The sequence below is a fragment of the Festucalex cinctus genome, chromosome 20 (assembly GCF_051991245.1).
Source record: "Festucalex cinctus isolate MCC-2025b chromosome 20, RoL_Fcin_1.0, whole genome shotgun sequence".
Classification (NCBI taxonomy): Eukaryota; Metazoa; Chordata; class Actinopteri; order Syngnathiformes; family Syngnathidae; genus Festucalex; species Festucalex cinctus.
Genome location: NC_135430.1, coordinates 9,156,336 through 9,174,509, shown reverse-complemented (window position 1 = coordinate 9,174,509; position 18,174 = coordinate 9,156,336). Strand labels below are relative to the sequence as shown.

General features: G+C 41.7%; 2 protein-coding genes and 1 long non-coding RNA gene across 6 annotated transcripts in view; 2 read left to right on the top strand and 1 right to left on the bottom strand.

The window, feature by feature from the left end:
* The first annotated feature begins 1,333 nt into the window (after nt 1-1,333).
* LOC144008926 (uncharacterized) lies at nt 1,334-15,828 on the top strand. Of its 2 annotated transcripts, none has more exons than XR_013280785.1 (6): nt 1,334-2,134; nt 5,685-5,851; nt 7,809-7,877; nt 13,775-13,845; nt 14,130-14,533; nt 15,589-15,828. It is a non-coding gene; the product is annotated as an uncharacterized LOC144008926 (long non-coding RNA). The 2 variants fall into 2 exon arrangements; XR_013280786.1 differs by having other exon boundaries at nt 13,758-13,845.
* On the bottom strand, nt 2,445-18,090 carry fars2 (phenylalanyl-tRNA synthetase 2, mitochondrial). Of its 2 annotated transcripts, XM_077508293.1 has the most exons (10): nt 17,631-18,090; nt 16,252-16,557; nt 16,036-16,122; nt 15,895-15,954; nt 15,653-15,821; nt 14,342-14,507; nt 14,127-14,258; nt 6,197-6,357; nt 5,706-5,866; nt 2,445-3,200 (listed from the first exon to the last, which is right to left on the bottom strand). In XM_077508293.1, the coding sequence occupies exons 2-10, from the start codon at nt 16,506-16,508 to the stop codon at nt 3,062-3,064; spliced, it is 1,332 nt and encodes a 443-aa protein (XP_077364419.1). In that variant the 5' UTR covers nt 16,509-16,557; nt 17,631-18,090; the 3' UTR covers nt 2,445-3,061. The 2 variants fall into 2 exon arrangements, with proteins under 2 accessions (XP_077364419.1, XP_077364420.1); XM_077508294.1 differs by lacking the exons at nt 16,036-16,122; nt 17,631-18,090 and having other exon boundaries at nt 15,895-16,006; nt 16,252-16,378.
* lyrm4b (LYR motif containing 4) overlaps nt 17,839-18,174 on the top strand; it is a 9,596-nt gene continuing 9,260 nt past the window's right edge. For both annotated transcript variants that reach the window (XR_013280784.1, XM_077508302.1), the window contains exon 1: nt 17,839-18,001. Coding sequence is in view for 1 of the 2 variants with exons in the window: in XM_077508302.1 (XP_077364428.1) it covers nt 17,913-18,001 (89 nt within the window). In the remaining variant the exon portion in view is untranslated. The remainder of the gene's footprint in view (nt 18,002-18,174) is intronic.

Here is an 18,174-nt window from a genome sequence, read left to right as displayed (position 1 = left end):
CTATTAATTAATCCCACGAGAAATGTTTCCCTTGCATGAACAAAACAACGAAATGTTTGTTTGTTTGTTTGTTTGTTTTAAAAACGTCAAAAATCAGAATGGAATAAATGCACCGTGACGTCATTTGACTTTAGCGTAAAAATGTGAACATTTTGTCTTCATATTTCATGACGTTTTCACGCGCGCCTGTGAAAAATATGTCACCGTCAAAATTAATGCTTTATTGACAAATATACGCTAATGTAATATGCACAATACTCTAAATCCTATATGACGAGGATAAAAAAACAAACAAACAACCATGAATAAATTGTTTGTTTGTTTTTTGTAATTTATTAACGACTTTGAGGACTGCAACTGCACGTCTCGGAGGGCGCCGACTAATTCCTGGAAGCGAGCCTGCTGAATAATTGAAGACGCAATTAAGGCCTGCAGGAAGAAAGCTAGCTCATGAAATATTCATATGGGAAATCCCGCGAGATTTCTTCTGGCCTCAACCTACTCGCGACCACGCCCTGCAGGCGCCTGCTCTGCTCATAATCACATTCATAAGAACAAGAATCATCTCACTTTTCTCTTGGACAACGAAATCATTTGCACGCATGCGTATACTTGGAGAGAAAACGTTGGAGATTCATCGACTGATAAAAGCAAGTGCTGATAAAGGAAAATCATGCAACATTATCGCTCAAAACAATCGGTGAACACGGCACACACAAAATATTTTATTCTCAGAAAAAAATGAATTAATTAAAAATGTAACCAAACAACGATTTAAAAAAAAAAGAGGAAGGTAAAAGACACTCAAAGGACATTCCACTAATTGTCAACATATTAATGTTCATTAATACTCAGTATTGTACGCCCCACAAAAAACAAAAACAAAAAAAAACCTATTACCTGTTACCTGCATTGTTTAGGCTACACATGCTTTTGGGGACTGTCAATTTGAGGTAATGTGCCTTTTGAGTTAACAAATGGAAACGTTTTTTGTTGTTGTTTTTTTAAATCCAATTAATCTAATAGCACTGCGATTGGCTGGCAACCAGTCCAGGGTGTACCCCGCCTCCTGCCCAGAGCCACATGAGATAGACTCCAGCACCCCCCGCGACTCTTGTGAGGAATAAGCGGTCAAGAAAATGGATGGATGGATAATCTAATAGTACAAAAAAAAAAGCATCACATTACCCCTACAATAATAAATCAAGAACTAGCTTTTAATTTGTATTTTTTTAGGCTCACTAGAGATGTGATTCCCCCCCCCCCCCTGTTTATTTATTTATTGTCAAACCTTTTCCAGCAGCATCGCTCGGGAGGGAAAGTGGGTCGCTCCTAAAAATAAGAGCCCGCACCGTCCGCCTTTTGGAAGCCCTAACAGAAAGAGCTTCACACACTGTGGTGGCACCGATCGACTGACTCAGCTTCCTGTCTCGACAGGAAACGGTAAGTCTTCTCTTGTGTGGGGGATGTCAAAAAGCCTCTCGTTTGTTTTGAACCATGCAACAAATGCTAACGAGCCAAGTCACGACTGAAGCAAGCTCCGCCCTATTCAGCAATAACTTTCCGAAGCGGTGCCAACAGCAGGCTGGAATGTGGAGGACACGTTGCCATGGCAACACACGCATGATAAATACCCGGTAACTATGGAGGCCAAACTAAACGTATCGCCACGGTAATGGGAATTGGAAGTGTCTGAAAAAATAATAATAATGGAGGCATTTTTTACGACAATCGTCACCATTAATAAGTTAAGAAATACAAAAATTACGGGGAATCTTCGTTATTGATTGGCTCCTGGCTTGTCAATCTTCTTGCGTAAGTACCCGAGGAGCTACGTAGTTTGCGTAGGCCTCTAACGTAACAGCGTGGTGGCGTCAACAGCAGCGGTGTAGCTTCTTCCTACTGTAGCTAGCTCCTCACGTGTGTCCAATATTAACCAACAATGGCAGAAAATAATACAGGACCACCGAACCGTAAAAGAAAGACTGTTTTTGAAGTTGCTGAACGGAGGAGACATGGACTGAAAGAACGGAGCCAAACAAAAGTCATTTTGGGCGAGTCTTTTTTTTTATCGACGGCGTGCGCTAAATCAGCAGAGAGGTCTGAAGACGGATGCTAAGTTTCTGTTGGACAGGTAAGTTCAGTTTACTTTTTGAATAAGAACTGTATTTTATGAAGCTTGTTAAACATGTTAAGTTGTATAATGACACCAGCATGAATCAGACCACTGGTTATGAACAAATACACGAGACTCCAGCGCAAGTTTCCAGAGGAGGCGTTTCCTGCGTAAAAAGCAGGGGGGGGTTGTTACGCATGTGCACTATCACCATCATGTCTCATGTGGTCTGATGAGCCCTGAAGGGCAACCTGTCTGTTACCTTGTAAATGCTAACTAATGGCTAAATCACAATAATGCTAAAAACAAAGAAACACTGGACGTCTGGTATCTTTCTGATATTTTATTTGGAAGCATTTGCTTGGTCATAAAAGTTGACATCATCAGCGATGTAAGATGCGAGGAGACACTTCATTCGAAACACCTGAACTACCAATGAAGGTCAGTTTACAGCCTAGAAGTTTTCAAGCTGAAAATAACATTAGCATGTTAGCATCCAGTTTATAGTCTGGTAGCATCTCCTGAGAGTGTAGCTAACTAGCTAGCTTATATTTAAGTAACTAGCTAGGCTGTTGCATCAATATGAGTGTCAGGTGCCTTTGAGAGTTGCCATTTTATCCAAAAAGTTTCCAAATTTTCACATAATTTCATATTCATTGAATGAAGTCGATGTTACGCTGTTAGAAATGCGCATTGAGCAAGCGCCCGGGTTTTTTGTTTAAATAAATAAATTAACTGGAACAGCAAAATATATCAGCGTGCTAACAAGGTGGACCTTAATTTAGCAACGCCCATTCCGTTATTGAGATGACAGTGTGCTGGGATTTGGAATTTCACAAAGGTTTTTTTTACAATTTTTTTAATATCACTTGATATTTCATAATGAAACGCTTGACAACATCAACAACAATCAGCAAAAGTGGAAAGTCTGACTAAAGGGCGTGTTCAGTAGCGTCCCTCGACGCCCAGCTCCGTCTCGGCCCTCTGTTGTATCTGGCGGTGAACTGTGTGCACTTCCTGTTGGCTTAGCGTGCGCTCCATGTGGCGGTAAACCACGCGGAAGCACAAGCTCCGCCTCCCGCTCCTGAAACACACCACATGATTGATGGCCCTCTCTCTCTGTCTGTCTTTCACTCTCTTCATTCATCCCAAATGTTGCTCGCCCCCCGCCAGCGCCGCTCAATTATTCAACATCCGCACGTACATTCAACCAGTCAATGTACTGTATGGCGTGTGCGCGTCTGTTTAATAATTGACGCCTCCATTATCCACATGTGCACCCCCACCATAGAGATCAATATGCGCACACAATCCCAGTGCAAGCGTGTGCGTCCGTCTCGCAGCGTATCAAAACGAAATAAAAGTTGGGAGCCATTTTTGTGCTGTGATTGGCGTGCGTGCGTGAGCGTGTCATAAATAATGAAGCCGCCATTTCCTGAGTGCTAATTGCTGGTTAAGCGCTCCACTTGACCTTTAACGAGCCTTTCAAGCACCTGTGGGTTTAGCTCGCTCACTTTCACGACTTCCTGTCGCAACAGGAAGTCAACACTTCCCGCATGTATGTGTGTGCGCGCACGTGGAAGACCCGACACGAGGGCGTCCATCTCGTGAAAGCTGATCCAATCGATCGCAGTTGCACTCCAAGATGGCAGCCCATGGGTCCATTATGGTGTCACGTGTCGGCCAATCGCAGCTAATGGCTCGTTAGCGATTGTTTTAATCTGCACTTAGACTTAGACTTGTGCTCGATTCCATTCACTTGAAACTTGATTACATCTGCTCCCCATCACTCCCATATCCAGCATGTATGTCTGTGCGTAGACAATATCGTAAGTCCTGTATCATTGCATTTACAAGGCTACACGCCCCTAAAATAATTCATACATATTTTTTCATATTTATCTCACACAATAGTTGATTCGCTGTTATTAATCAGCTATTCTCAAATTGGCCTATGTGCACCACTAGTGCTCCCTCTAGTGGTATGATTAAGCATCACTGAATTAAAGGGATAATCTACAGTACTGCACTATTTATATATAAAATTAATTAATTATTATGTAATTAATTATTTAATCAATTATAATATAATTATAAAATATAAATAATAAAAACATATATAAAATTCTATAATTATTATTATTTGCAGCTTTTTCTTTTTTTTTTTAAATTTAATTTTAAAATGACTCATTTAATACATTTTGGTTTGGTCCAAATATTGGTTATTATTGTTTTTGGAATTTTTCATTTTAGTTAGTTTTGATTTCATTTTGAGTTTTGTTTTTTTAAATTTCGTTAGTATAATTAGTTTTCAAGTTTTTTTGTTTTTTTTTGTTAGTTTGTGTTTTCGTTATTTGATAATATTGAAAACCCACCATGGGAGCGACTTCATCTGAAGGTTCTTTTCTATTGGCTGCTGCTAGATGACGTCATTTCTGTGTGACACATTTTCAATCGTCCTTATTCTGGTTCATATAAAAATAAATCTACTTAAAAATCACATTTAAAATCATTCCCAAAGAGGAAAACGAAGGACATTCTTGCTATAATTATAGTTAGTTTTAGTTAGTTTTGTAAACATAAAATGTAGTTTCAGTTAGTTTTTTTTTTTTTTTATGTGTTTTTGTTTATTTTATTTCATTAACGAAATTGTTTTTTGAATTTTAGTTTTAGTTTTTTCGTTGGTTTAAGTTAACTCAAATAACCTTGGGTCCAAAAGGAACTTGCATAATCATAGTGTTTCAAATAAATTTGTCTTATTATTTTTCACGTTGAAACATTTTCTTGTTTTGTACCAAAAAAGCTAATAATTTCAATTAATACCAAATTAACCATGATTAACTCATTGACTCCCAGCCATTTTCATTAAAGAAACCCCCTTTTGACAGATTTTGCAAGGTCCACAAAATATTGTGTTCTATTGCTATAAAAACATGGAACCTACAGAAAGAAAGATTAGCGTTAGCATTAGAATATAGCTAAGTTTCATCAATATTCACATTCCTGGTCAAAACACTGACAAATAGAGCTTGTTGCAACATGGCCCTGGCTGATCTCTTATACTCTGGCGCCACCTGCTGGCCGTGTTTTTTTTATAACTACCATTGCTTTAAGCCACCTCTTCGTGTCAGAAGCTGCATCAAAGCCTTTGGTATGCTCTTGCACAAAAAAGAAAAGAAAAAAGTGTTAACACGGTTTTGGGAGTGAATGACAAAGTATTAAAAATGTTTTTACACGTTTTTGGGCTTGAATGAGTTAATATTTCCTTCATAATCGAGCAGCCCTATCTTCGATTATGATTATTGATGCATTTTGTGAGATGGTAAGTTTTTTCGTTAAAAAAACCCAAAAAAAACAACAGGATTTGTCTACTGTAAACAGAGAGTGATTGTATACAATTTGAACAGCATCTTTTTAGTTTTGCGTTGCACTCACTCTCTTGTGATGTTAGATGAGTGTATGTTACACTTTTCTCCAAATGTCAACATCATCATCATCATGACTTTTCCCCCCCTTTCTCAAAATGTCACCTCCCTCTTCATTTGTCTCCTCCTTCTTTCCTCTGCAGTGCGTGTGCGTGTGCCCTCACGTGGGGTGCGTGAAGTCATCGAGCAGCGTGACCTCCTCCACCATGTCTCCGGCGATGCCGCGCACCAACTCGTACAAGTCGTTGACGTGGAAGGCCTGCTCGCCCGCCGCCGGCAGCCAGAAGGAGATGTCGTTGTACAGTGCGGGGTACTTGCTCAGCGCCTCAAAACATACACACACACATCATCATCATCATCATCATCAATTCAACCATTTACTTCAGTAAAGCAAAGAGGTAGTGGCACAGGATGCAGCTCAGTGTGCGTGTAAGCATTTGCGGTTGATTAGGCGCCTATCGGGCCAGCTGCGGGGGAGGAAGGTGGAGAGGTGGCGCCCAGGAGAGGCGCACCGCCACTGGGCAGGAGATGAGCCGTGATCCCCGCAGAGGCTTCCAGGAAAGCGTTTGATCAATAGCGCCACCAGCTCACCTTCATCTTCATCCTGCCGACAGGAAGTGCACAACGGGGGGGGGGGCGAGCTGGGTCACGCTACCTGGAAGCGGATCTCCCGATGGATGTTGTCCACGCGGAATTGCTTGAGGAAGCGCTCGTCCCGGCTCCAGAACATTCTGATGTCGGGGATGTTGTACAGAATCATGGCCAGGCGTTCCAGGCCCAGTCCGAAGGCCCAACCCACCTTGTTGGTTGCGCCGGCTGACAACAACAAAAAAACAATATGTGAGCTTTTTGAATATTTCCCCCACTTACAATTTTAAGACCATCCAACTAATTCAAATGTTGGACAAAAGAAAAAAAAAACACAGACTAAGATTTACACTAGGAAGATAGTATAATGGAGAAAAATAAATAAAACTCACTCAAGGGTTAAGGTTCGAACTCACGACCTTCAGCTTGGCAGACTGCCACACTACCATCTGAGCTATGCCCCTCCTACGGTTTGCATTTCTCCAAGACACCAAAGATCGTATTTTGGTCTGTTGGAGTTAGGAAGATTCCATGCAATCATGGAATCAGCTGCAGCTGACATGAGCGATATACTAGCAGAAAGCAGGAGCTGCGTGGCTCGGAGTCGATCGGCTGCCTCTCCAAGCTGAAGGTCGTGAGTTCGTTCCTCCACCCTTGAGTCACTTTTATTTATTCCAATTCTTTATTTTACTCTGTTCCGAGTGTAAATATTACTCTAAAACTGAGTCTATTTGGTCTCACAAATTGTCTCTACAGAATTTCACTGTGCATCTGGAAAAAATCGCGAGGTCGCCAGCAAACCGCGGTGAGATGTGTTGTCCACGAATGGAGAAAAAACATGAAAGTTTGGCCCCCCTACTAAAATTACAACTCATCTAAATAACTGCACGCCTCCCTTGACTGGGCGAAAAATGGCTAAGAAAAAGTGGCTAAATCCCTGCTGACCAAAAAACACCAACATATTCTATTGACTGACCAAAAGAAATTGTAACTTTCTGGAAAGGGTTTGTGTCATTGCATCTGGTCTCGAAGAAACTCAAAGCAACAGTCTGATGATGATGATTTGGGGCTGCTTTGGCTCTCCAGGGCCTGGACGACTTGACTGTGATTGATGGAACAATGAATTCTGCTCTCCACCACAAGTAGTACAATGTTGAGTCTTCAGTTCGGGACCTCAAGATGAAGCTCACAAAACATCAAACCGACACAAACAAATGGGATTGGTCGCCAGCCTTGAGGACGCGGAGCAGTGTGACAGGAAGTGGCGTTTAGCCTCGCCCCCCGGCGTGTGCAGATGGCACCTAAACGCCGTCCTCTGCTGACGACAAAGTGGATAAAGACGTGCGAGAGCAGCGGCGGCAGAAGGAAAATCCTCTTCTAGTCCGCGACATCTCAGCGAACGTGCTGCCTGCCGGCCTCGCCATCTGTCCCGCCGCAAACGCTGGGCCGCGCCCGCCAGGAGGAGCTTCAATCGGATGTGGGAGCAGCACGCCATCTTTCTTTTTTATAGCGCTTATGCTCGCAGATGAGCTCGAGTTCACGTTTGTTCCTTTAACTATGAAAACGATGCGATTTAATCACGAGTACAACCTGGCAACTGCTGCAAAATCGTCCTTCCACTTTCATGACCCGCCTACAACAATCATGTGACACGTGCTTTTGTTTGTCCTTCACAACAGGCACCCGTAACCTTCAGCCTTCTCACCACGACCTTGCTGGAAATCCTTCACAAGTGAGAAGGTCACAAGGTACTCCTCCTCCTCTTTCTTTCTTTTTTTCTTTCTTGGTTTGACTTCCTCGATCAAGCCGCCACGTCTTGATTATCATCTCATCTCATTGTTTTCACCGGCTCCGCCCGCCCGCCCACCACGTCCCCGGAGAGACATCAAACGCTGCTGAGGTAGACGTGTTCGGCGCTCATTAAGACGCGCTGATGTCTTCATCGCACCCACTCGGATCGTCACGTGATTCCGCTCACATGCAAAAAAAAAAACCCAAAAAACGCACGCATGCAAACACGCACGCACGCAGCTGATTCAGACACGCAGATGGACACGCGCGTTGTCATGCGCGACAGGAGGGTGAGGATGACGGCGTTGACGGAGGGATGATCAAGAAGATGGCGAGGAAGGCCATCAGGGCGATGATGACGATTGTGATGATGACAACAACAGGTGTGCATGTTGTGTTGATCCCTTGGACCAACAAAGACGCGTGGCAGTGCTATGAGACAAAACGGCCGCATGGTGTCAGCATGATGATGATGTCATCGGTAGAGATGTAACGATAACGGCAATATCATGATATCGTGATATTAAAATAGCCACAATATCGTCATCATGTCTTTAACTAATTTGCTCCCAAAAACGTAAAATACGTTCTATTTTAAAGAGACTTTTTTTTATGCTAGACTATAGAAGGCTTTGATGCAGCCTCTCAACTGCTAAGAATGGGTGAAAAAAATGTAATTACAAAAACGGCCAGCAGTTGGCAGCAGAGTCTAAGAGATCAACCAGATTTGTGAATAATGTGAATAATGAAACTTAGCTATATTCTAATGCTAATTGCTGCAAAACAGAAACAGATAAACATATACTTTTTTTCTCCATGTTTTTTATAGCAATATAACATAATATTCTGTGGGCCTTGCAAAATCAGTCAAAATCCAGTAAAACCAGGAGCGAAGGGCACTGTTTCAGTGAAAATGGCTGGGAGTGAATGAGTTAAAAACGGCTAGGTTGTATTCCAATTGTGCAGTTCTAGCACCATCTGGTGGCTATTTTATTAGTGCAGTTTAATTTTAATTAAGAATGTTTTGGCCACTGCGGCGGTTATCACTCCTATAAATCAGCTAACAGCCACAGGCAAAAAAAAACTAAAACTGTCCAAGTTGACATTTGATGTATGAAAAGTACTAGTGGTATCAGTAAGTAATCGAGTTGAATACTCGTACTGTCGGTCTGAAATGAAATGCTACCGGACGTTCCGTGTGGGTTGACGTCTTTGAACGTTGATGAATGACTTTTTTGATCTATTTGCATCTCAAAGGCGCTTTTGAAGAAACCTGACGTCTCGCCTGTCACGACGGCCTCAAAGAAGACGAATAAACTCTTTGCACGTGCGAGACGTGAGGAGGAGATTATTTATAGCCGCGTCATCCAAGACGTACTATGCTAACGCTAACGGCTAGGATCGGATGCCATGTCACAGCACGGTGGTCTATTACGTAGCACATCGTACCCACGCCAAGTCTGTGTCAGACATCAGGTGCTGCACGCTCTAAGCCCTCCCTCACTGTTTGTTATGGAACACAGCGGCCTGCTGAGATGGATCGCTGCACAAACAAATGTTTGCGCTGCCCTTCGCAAACCCCCTCGACGCGCGCACACGCCCACACACGCGCGCTCACACGCGCTCGCACTGAAATGCTCAGTCAGAGATGTTGTTTATTTTCAAGACGGTTTTAGCGCCAGACGTAACGTGGGAAGAAAATTGAAATTGTGGTCACACAGAGATACAAAATTCTCATTTGGGCCTTTCCATGAACAACTTGAAGAAATGCAGCACACCTTCACTACTTCCTCACAAACTTTGACCCCAAAGTGGTACCAACAAAAATGAGTCCCACTATAGTAACCAACATTCAAATATTAGTAGGACAAAGTGTTAATCAAATATGAAGCAGAAGTCAAACTTATGTAATACAGTATTGTTGAAACACTGTGCTTAAAGTAATACTTGACTCATTGAGCCATTTCAGCAGTAAAAAAATAATATTTTGTCTAGAATTAATGTGGCAAATTCCTTATTTGTCCATGTAAAATCTAATACCTTTTAAAACGTAATTTTTCTACTTGCTGTCGACTGATGATGACATCACCTGTGCTGAAGAAGTAGGTAACGGCCAATCATGGCTCAGTTTACTGACCAACCTACTTCCTCAGCACAGGTGATGTCATCATCAGTCGACAGCAAGTAGAATTTTTTTTTTTTTAAAGGTACTAATTGTACATGAAAAATAATTATGTTTTCAAATTAATTCTGGACAAAATATTAACGTTTCACTGCTGAAAATGGTTCAATTTAAGTATCCCTTTAAACATTGAAACAAACAAAAATATAATTAAAAATAATACAATAAAAATAAAAACTGTACCTTGAAGGGGAAGTCAACCCAAAAAAAATATTCTTGACAATATGTGTTCTATGCATCCCCACGATATTCGGATTAATATTGCATTTGTGGAATATGAGTTTGCAGCAAAATTCAACCGTTTTTAGCCATCTCAGGGGGCGGCCATTTTGCCCGTCAACTGAAAATGACATCACAGTTGCCTGGGCTTAGGTAGCAGCCAATCACGGCTCACTTTTTTTTTTTTTTTTTTTAAGCTGAGCCATTATTGGTTGTTAAACTGAGCAATTCCATCATTACTTATCAAATATCTTGCTATTAATTATTGGGGGGAAAAAATGTAAAAAGAAAAAACAAAAGATTTCTTTTTGCCTGTTTAAAGAACAATTATGAATACAGAAGTGAAAATAACACATTTTCACTTCATAATGAACAACTAACTGGTTTTCATTTTTAGATAATCAACTTTTTTTTTTTAAACTGAAATGTAAACTGTCCACAGCAGTATTTTCTTCTCAGGAAACTGAGTATGAAACAAAGTGACATCACCAGCACAGTTGTGATTTTGCAGGCTAAAACTAAGTCTTAATTCAGAACATTACTGATAATACAGTAATAGTATGTGTGTCGAGAAGGTAAAATCTGATTAAAGTCATGTCGGGGACAATTAACAGCCTCTCAAAGCTGTCATCTCAGGCCCTCTGGGAATGTGTTGTGGTGGGGGTGGGATTGGGAGGGAGGTGGGGGGGTACCACCAGCTGGACACCAGTCATTCTCTCCAGTGGGTGTTAGGGAGGCAGACAGAGCGGGGGATGATGGAGGAGAAATGCGGGGAAGAGCGGATGGACGGAGCTGTCTGTCACACAAAGGGTCAAAGTTCAGAAGGAGGCGGCTTCATTACAAGTGTGGCAACACACAGGAGGGGCAAAAGACATCCATCTTTACATCCTTAGTTCCACCTCTTCCTTCCTCATCCTCCCATCCAGCGCTCAAAAAAAAAAAAAAAAAAACCTGACTCATCCCAAGACAAATTTCAACGTGAAAAATGAACCGACGCTTAATGACAGCAGGATGAGGAGACATGGGCGGGTGGACGCGCGCATGATTTATTCAGGAGGGGGGGATTAAGAGCCAAAGGAAGCACCTGAACCTCACGCACACACATCTAGACGAGAGGGCCCGTGGCGACAGCTTTGAGAGCCTGTTAATTGTCACCAACGCGACTTTAATCAGATTTCACTAACCACACACACACACACACACACATTATCCCACCAGCACCCCCACCCCACCTTTTTTTTTTTTTTTTTTCGTCCCCTGGGAAGTGTGTGTAAATCAGTTTTTTGGCCAGGAGGCGTGGCCATTAGCAAGTCCCATCTGTTGGGAGGGAAACCCCTGGGAAACACGCACACACGTGTGTTTTATGTTCATGCACACACATTCATATTCAATGCACAAAGAGATGCATAATGAATACGCACACGCGCACATGCACGGTGTAATGAATAAATAAGAGCGGGAAAACCACTCGGTCTTCGAGCAGCTCCTGAGTGAATTAATGAAGATGTTTAATTTCTCCTCCGCCATCCATCACTCCCCCTTCCTCGTCTTCCGGACTCCCCCCCCCCTCCCTCGCTCTCCTTTTGTCCTTTCTTCCTCCCCACCCCACTCCCCCCATGCACACACACGCTGGGGCCTCAGGCGCCACATATGGCGGTCACACTATTAAATAAGACGCACGCCAACCAGTGTCCCCTGTTGCCACCTCCTCCCTCTAACCTCACCCCCCCCCCCCCCACCCCCCCACCCCCACTCGCTCTACTGCAGTGACTCGGGTGCTCTCTCACTTTTTTTTGGGCTCTCTATTGTCTCCAACACTGCAGAAATATTGGATGGGAGAGTGTAAGCGGGAGGTGTTGAATATGGTGCGTTGCCACGGCAACCAGCTACACTGCCGCAGTGGAAATGTAGGGGAGGTGCGTGTGCGCGGGTTCCTAACACGCTCGTCTCGTGCAGCTCGTGCGTGCGAATGAATGCGCGAGCGTCTCTGAACTATTTTTGGCCCGCTCGGCTCTCTCGCCGAGTTTGCTGGCCCCGTGTACTCGTGTCATGGCGGCAGTCAAACGGCGTGCGCGGCAGCAGTGGGGGGGAGGGGGGGATGATGGGCGCGTTCTCTAAGTGTCTGAACGTATCAATTATTGATTGGAACAAGCAGCGGGCCAGCACAAGTAAGGAAGTCAGTTCAGCAGCCAGCAAGCAGGCAGCTCACTATTTAGCAGGAAGTTGACTTGAAGTGAGCATGTTTTTGGGTGGGGTTTACGACCTGTGACTTAGCAGAAGGCCTATAAATGATGCCTATTTAATATTATTATACATTATGTTAGAGATGTTCAATAACGCTTTTCTTCAGACCGATACCAGTATGAGTAGTCGACTATTGAATGGTGAAGCTGCATTTAGCTATTATGCTGCACACAGATGGAATAGGCTACCAACAGAAGTGAAGTCAGCCCCGAGTGTAAATGCTTTCAAATCCAGGTTAAAAACTTTGCTTTTTTCTTATACCTTTGATTAGGGACTTTTAAACAGCTTTAATTAAGTGTTTTTTGTTTTTTTTTTAAATAATAATATTAATTATATATATTAATATATTAATATTATTTTAAACTTCCTTATGTTAAATGTTTTAAAGTTTGTTGAATAATGTTTTAAGATTGTTATTGTATGTTTTTTTTTTTTTTTCCTCTGAATGTTAACTACTACTACTTTTGATGCTTATGTGTTGTCTTTCCCTTGTGTAAAGCACATTGAGTTGCCTTGTGTATGAAATGTGCTATACAAATAAACTTGCCTTGCCTTGCCTTGCCTATTGAGTACTTGGCACCGATACCACTTGTACTTTTGATACATAAAATTTCCAACCCAAAAAAAGTCAGATTTTTTTTTTCAAGAAATACCTACATATCCCAATTAAATTAATAGTAATTTTCTATTCTTATTATTTTTAGTTCCTCATCAATTATTGAAAAAGGGCCAATAACTGGTATGGGTACTCGCCCATCCCCAATTATTATTTTTATTAACACTTGCAGCAAAAGATAATTATCATGATTATAATAAACAATTATCAATAATGCCTCTACTAAACATGTTGTCAGATATTTTTTTTTTTAACTCGTTTATTTTTTATAATTATATTATTATGTCAAGTCCTTTAGCCCAGTGGTGTCAGTGATCATCCTAAAAATAATAATAATAATTTGTACATTGTGCACTTTTTGTATCTAAGTCTAAATCATTGTCATTAATAATAACAATTAAAGGTGTTCGATACCACTTTTTTTACCGGTACTTTTGATATGTAAAATTTCCCCCAAAAAAACAATAACAGATTATTTTTATGATAATTTTAAAGAAAGACCTAAATATCCCAATTTTTTTTTCCTTAAAATTACATGAAATTAATGGCAATTTTCTATTGTAATTTCTAATTTAGTCTCTGATCATAAACAGCCACAAGAGGGCGCTCTCGAGAGTACCGATACCTTTAAATAAGGCCTGGAATCAGCCCAATGCGATACTTGGTAAGTACTGTCCATTCCTAGTAATAATAATAATAATAATGATAATATTATTGGCATTATGTTTTGCACTTTTCGAATTGAGGTGTCAATATTTTTAACATTAACTTTTTACAATGTTATACGACTCCTGCTGATGATGTGTAGCTTTGAGTGTGACGTGATTGGTTGGCTATTGATTGCAGTGTATTAGTGAAATGCATCCAGATGAATTTCTATTTTCTGTTTTTGTGTGACGACTGAACCTCTCCAAATGTTTTGCCCGCGCTTGTGTGCGTTCTGACCAGAGTTGAGAAGCTGCTGCTCCATGACTCCGCAGCCCAGCACCTCCATCCAGTCGCCACGGAAACGCACCTCCATCTCGAAGGAGGGATGAGTGAAGGGGAAGTAGCAGTCCACCCAGCGCACCTCCAAGTCTGCCGAGGAGGACGAAAGATGAAGTCACGTGATAGAAGGGACGTCGGCGGGATGGATCGGCGACGTCGTCGGCGTGCCCGACCTTCTCCGAACAGGTGCCTGACGAGCCTGACGAGCGTTTGTTTGAGGTTGAACTCCAGCAGCTTGACGGCCTCCAGACTGTGGACTTCCTGTTTGTGGGGCGTCCTGCGCCCACCCGCCGCCTCAAACATGTTCAGCTCGTCGCCATTGGCCACGTCGCAGAAGAGCTGAGCAAAAAATTCCCACCAATCTTGTAAGAGGAACTACTTCTACTGGCAATCATCAAATAGTCTTTATTTAGTTTTTTTGTTGTTTTTTTTATCTGACACAAAAAACTAAAAATGATTAATTTCTCTTATATAATTAATAATAAAAAATAAAATAAAAAAAAGTCGAATACTGTGGTGCTACCTTGACTTAAGAGCAAGGTTATTTTAGTTCACGAAAACTAACGAAATAACAAAACTTAAATTCAAAAAACATTTTCGTTAACAAAATAAAAGTTTTTGAAAAACGAAAACTAAAACTACATGTTACGCTTACAAAACTAACTATAATCATAGCAAAAATGTCCTTCGTTTTACTCTTTGGCGATTCATTTAATACATGAGTCTTTGAGGTTAATTTGTGAATGTGATTTTAAGTATATTTATTTCGATATTAACGGAATAAGGAAGGTTGAAAGTGTGTCACACTGAAGTGATGTCATCTAGCAGCAGCCAATAGAAAACCACCTTCAGATGACGTCGCAATTTTGGGTGCTTGAATTTTGGCTCCAATGGCTCACCTCGCCTGCTTTTTCATTTAATTCAGCCGAAATGCAACGCTAGGTAAGAAATGTGTTTTTTCATTTTACCATAATGTTTATGAAATATTGCACACAAATATTAAACTAAATATCAGCATTTTTTGTAAAGAACTAAAATTAATAAAAAAAATTAAAAAAACATAACCGCCCTAAAAACTAATTAAAAATGACTAATTAAAAAAAAATAATTAAAAAAAACTTTAAAAAATTAAAACTAACTAAAATGAAAATTCAAAAACTATAATAATCCGTTTTAGGAGTGCCCCAATTTAGCATTTTTTTTTCCCCCCAACTAATGAAATTTAAAAATAAAACTTTTTACATTTCAGATTTTTTCTCTGAGCCTAAAATGAAATTGTGTCAAATCTCTCATTCTTGCATTGGTATAATGTAGGCCAAATACGTTGTTAGCAAATATGTTAGCATTAGCATTTAGCCTACAAGTACGTTTACTCCACATTGGCAGTTCCACATGTCCATATTCTCGTTTTTCCTTTTAGGTTAAAAGAGCTCAAATGAATTCTGGGTTGCTGGTCGAATATGGAGCAAGTCTACTTTTGTTACCTGGTGATTGGAGAAGAGGCGCACGCCCTCCATCTGGTGGAAAACGGGGTAGTGACTGGCGTCGATCTCGTCCCGTCTGTAGACATCTCCCGCCAAGAGGAAGGCGTCCAGCCCGCTGCTCACCAGCTCCCTCTGGTGGGCTGAGGTGTGCGCGCGCAGCATGGTTCTCCTGGCGAGAGGAGGTGAGCGGGCGGGCGGGCGGGCGGTTATGATGTGGGTGGGGCGGGGGCGGGGCCACTCACCTGTTCAGGTAGTAGTTGTCCCCACGCTTCCTGCTTGGGTGCTCGGGCGGGATCAGCAAGCTGTCAATCAAATCAAGTCGGTGAGCAGACAACCGAATGGATCGGGATGCAGCTGTAAAAAAAATCAATTAATCAAATGACCTGTCAAAATTCTGCTCCACAGTGACTACCGGGCTCAGGTTGTCATGGGCCGAAAACAGCGGGTTGCCCGAGCGACTCGTGTAGGCACTTGATGAGGGAAAAAAAAACACAACCAACAGAATTGATGGTGACCGCAAAGTGGAAAGGTCACAAAATGGCAGAATCATAAAATCGCTTCACCACATTTTCTGCTGACTCAGCTAAAAGCGGCGGCACCTGTAAAAGTGAGCTTTGATCCTTTCCTTGAGGAGCCACAGCGGGTGATGCCGCTGGTTGTGGAGGTTGCGGCCCACTTTGGCCAGGACCTTCGGCGTGACGTTGGTGAAGTCGTCGCACGGGTAGGCGCGGCTCAACACCTCCACGCTCTCCTGGCTGGCGTCGGGTTTGAGGGCGGGGCCATGAGTGCAGGCGCATCGGCGTGACCTGGCCAGAGGGGGCAGCAGGGGGCGTAGTAGCAAATGGCGGAGGATCATGTCCAAAAGTCCGCTGAAGGGCGTCGACTCTGTCGGCGACCCCTGCAGACTGAAGCAAAGCGCAACGTCATCAGAATATTCTGTACTGAGAAAAATTGCTGAGACAAAAGGTCAGCGTCATTTGCTCAACATGACTGCAGCAAAATCCAACATCAAGGGACAGAAAACTTCCTGGGGAAAAAAATGATGGGATGAATGAATGACCGACTTCAAGTTTGACAAACAAAACAATAAAAAGTGACATCCAAGTATTACCAACAGGGCCCCACTGCTATAAGAATGATTTGTAAAGATACATATTAGGCAGTCCCAACTTAGTAGTACCACATTGTGCCACAACATGCCAGGCATCATTGAGCTGACGTAGCTGAAGATGCAGCATAATTAGCAGCAAGAATAGGCAGTAATACTACAGTATTTGTTGTAATTCCAGAGATTAAATACATAAAAATAATTCATCCAGCCATAATCTGAACCTCCCATCCTCATATTGAATATATATATATATATATATATATATATATATATATATATATATATATATATATATATATATATATATATATATATATATATATGTTATAAATTTAATTTATAACAAAGTGTCCATATTCTGACGTCAATGGAAGAGCTATATCAAAATTGCTCCTTTACAAATGTGATAATGTTGACGTTTGAAGATTTCGTTTAGTCGCGTGGTTGCACTTTGCAAGAGTGCGGATTAGAAGTGTACTGTATCATAGTAAGAGGCGTGTCTAATATTTTCGGTGAAATAAATGATGACAGTGCGTCAGTGACAAATATTAGACATATCATCAATTATTGTAAATTTATTTGAAGACATCTGCGACCACAGCAAGCAAGTTAATTAATCTTTAGCTTTTAACTTTTGAAACAAATAACTCTGAATCGCTCTTAGCTCGTGTCTGTTTTCCTCCAAGCAATCAATAACAACAAAGGCCAATCGAGGGTGAAATAAAGCGATATGGTGATCGACATATATGCTGTTTGGCGTGTTGCAATAACGGGCATTACTCTCACACCACTGCATGTCGGTAAAACACAAAGTTTGTGTTTCTCAATGTTTATTTTAGGATAGTTAAGGAAGCGAGGGTGGCTTACCTTCAAACGCCTTATGGCAGTATCTCCCGTGTAGTAGCTACAATTACGTGCCCGAATGTTTAGGGTGTCATTCAAAGTACAATTTATTAAATATATGCATATAGCTTGGCCAAAACTGTACAAAATAAGAGTTATTATAAATTTACTTGAACAAAAAAAACACAGAAAAGGCAAGAAATCAGCGGCACGAATGTTTAAATTGGACAGGCGTTCTTTGGGCACACTTCACAGTGGGGTCCTAATGCCTGGTCCGCAATGTTTTGTAGCTGTTAGCTTAGCAACATGATGGCGGCGTCCTCGAGAGCGCAGGTGATTTCTCTGTACAGGATGCTCCTCCGAGAAAGTTATAACTTTCCATCGTACAATTACAGGTAAGACATGTTCGCCGATAGCCGCGCAAGTTTTCGCCTCGTAATTTCTTTTCAAGGGGGTGTCAGCCAGCGGCGTGCTACGTGCAAATGTAGCTTCTGATTGTTTGCATCAGACGTCACTGAGTGACAGCCTCCACGTTTACGCAAGAAAATAAAATAGAACGCCCTTATTG

What these genes read in the sequence shown, in the direction of transcription:
- fars2 (XM_077508293.1), bottom strand. Translation starts at nt 16,508, where the DNA reads ATGATCCTCCGCCATTTGCTACTACGCCCCCTGCTGCCCCCTCTGGCC. An exon ending in GCAGCAGCTTCTCAACTCTG is followed by an intron (nt 6,358 to 14,126) that starts GTCAGAACGCAC and finishes TGTTGTTGTCAG; the next exon opens with CCGGCGCAACCAACAAGGTG. An exon ending in GATGACTTCACGCACCCCAC is followed by an intron (nt 3,201 to 5,705) that starts GTGAGGGCACAC and finishes GGTGTGTTTCAG; the next exon opens with GAGCGGGAGGCGGAGCTTGT.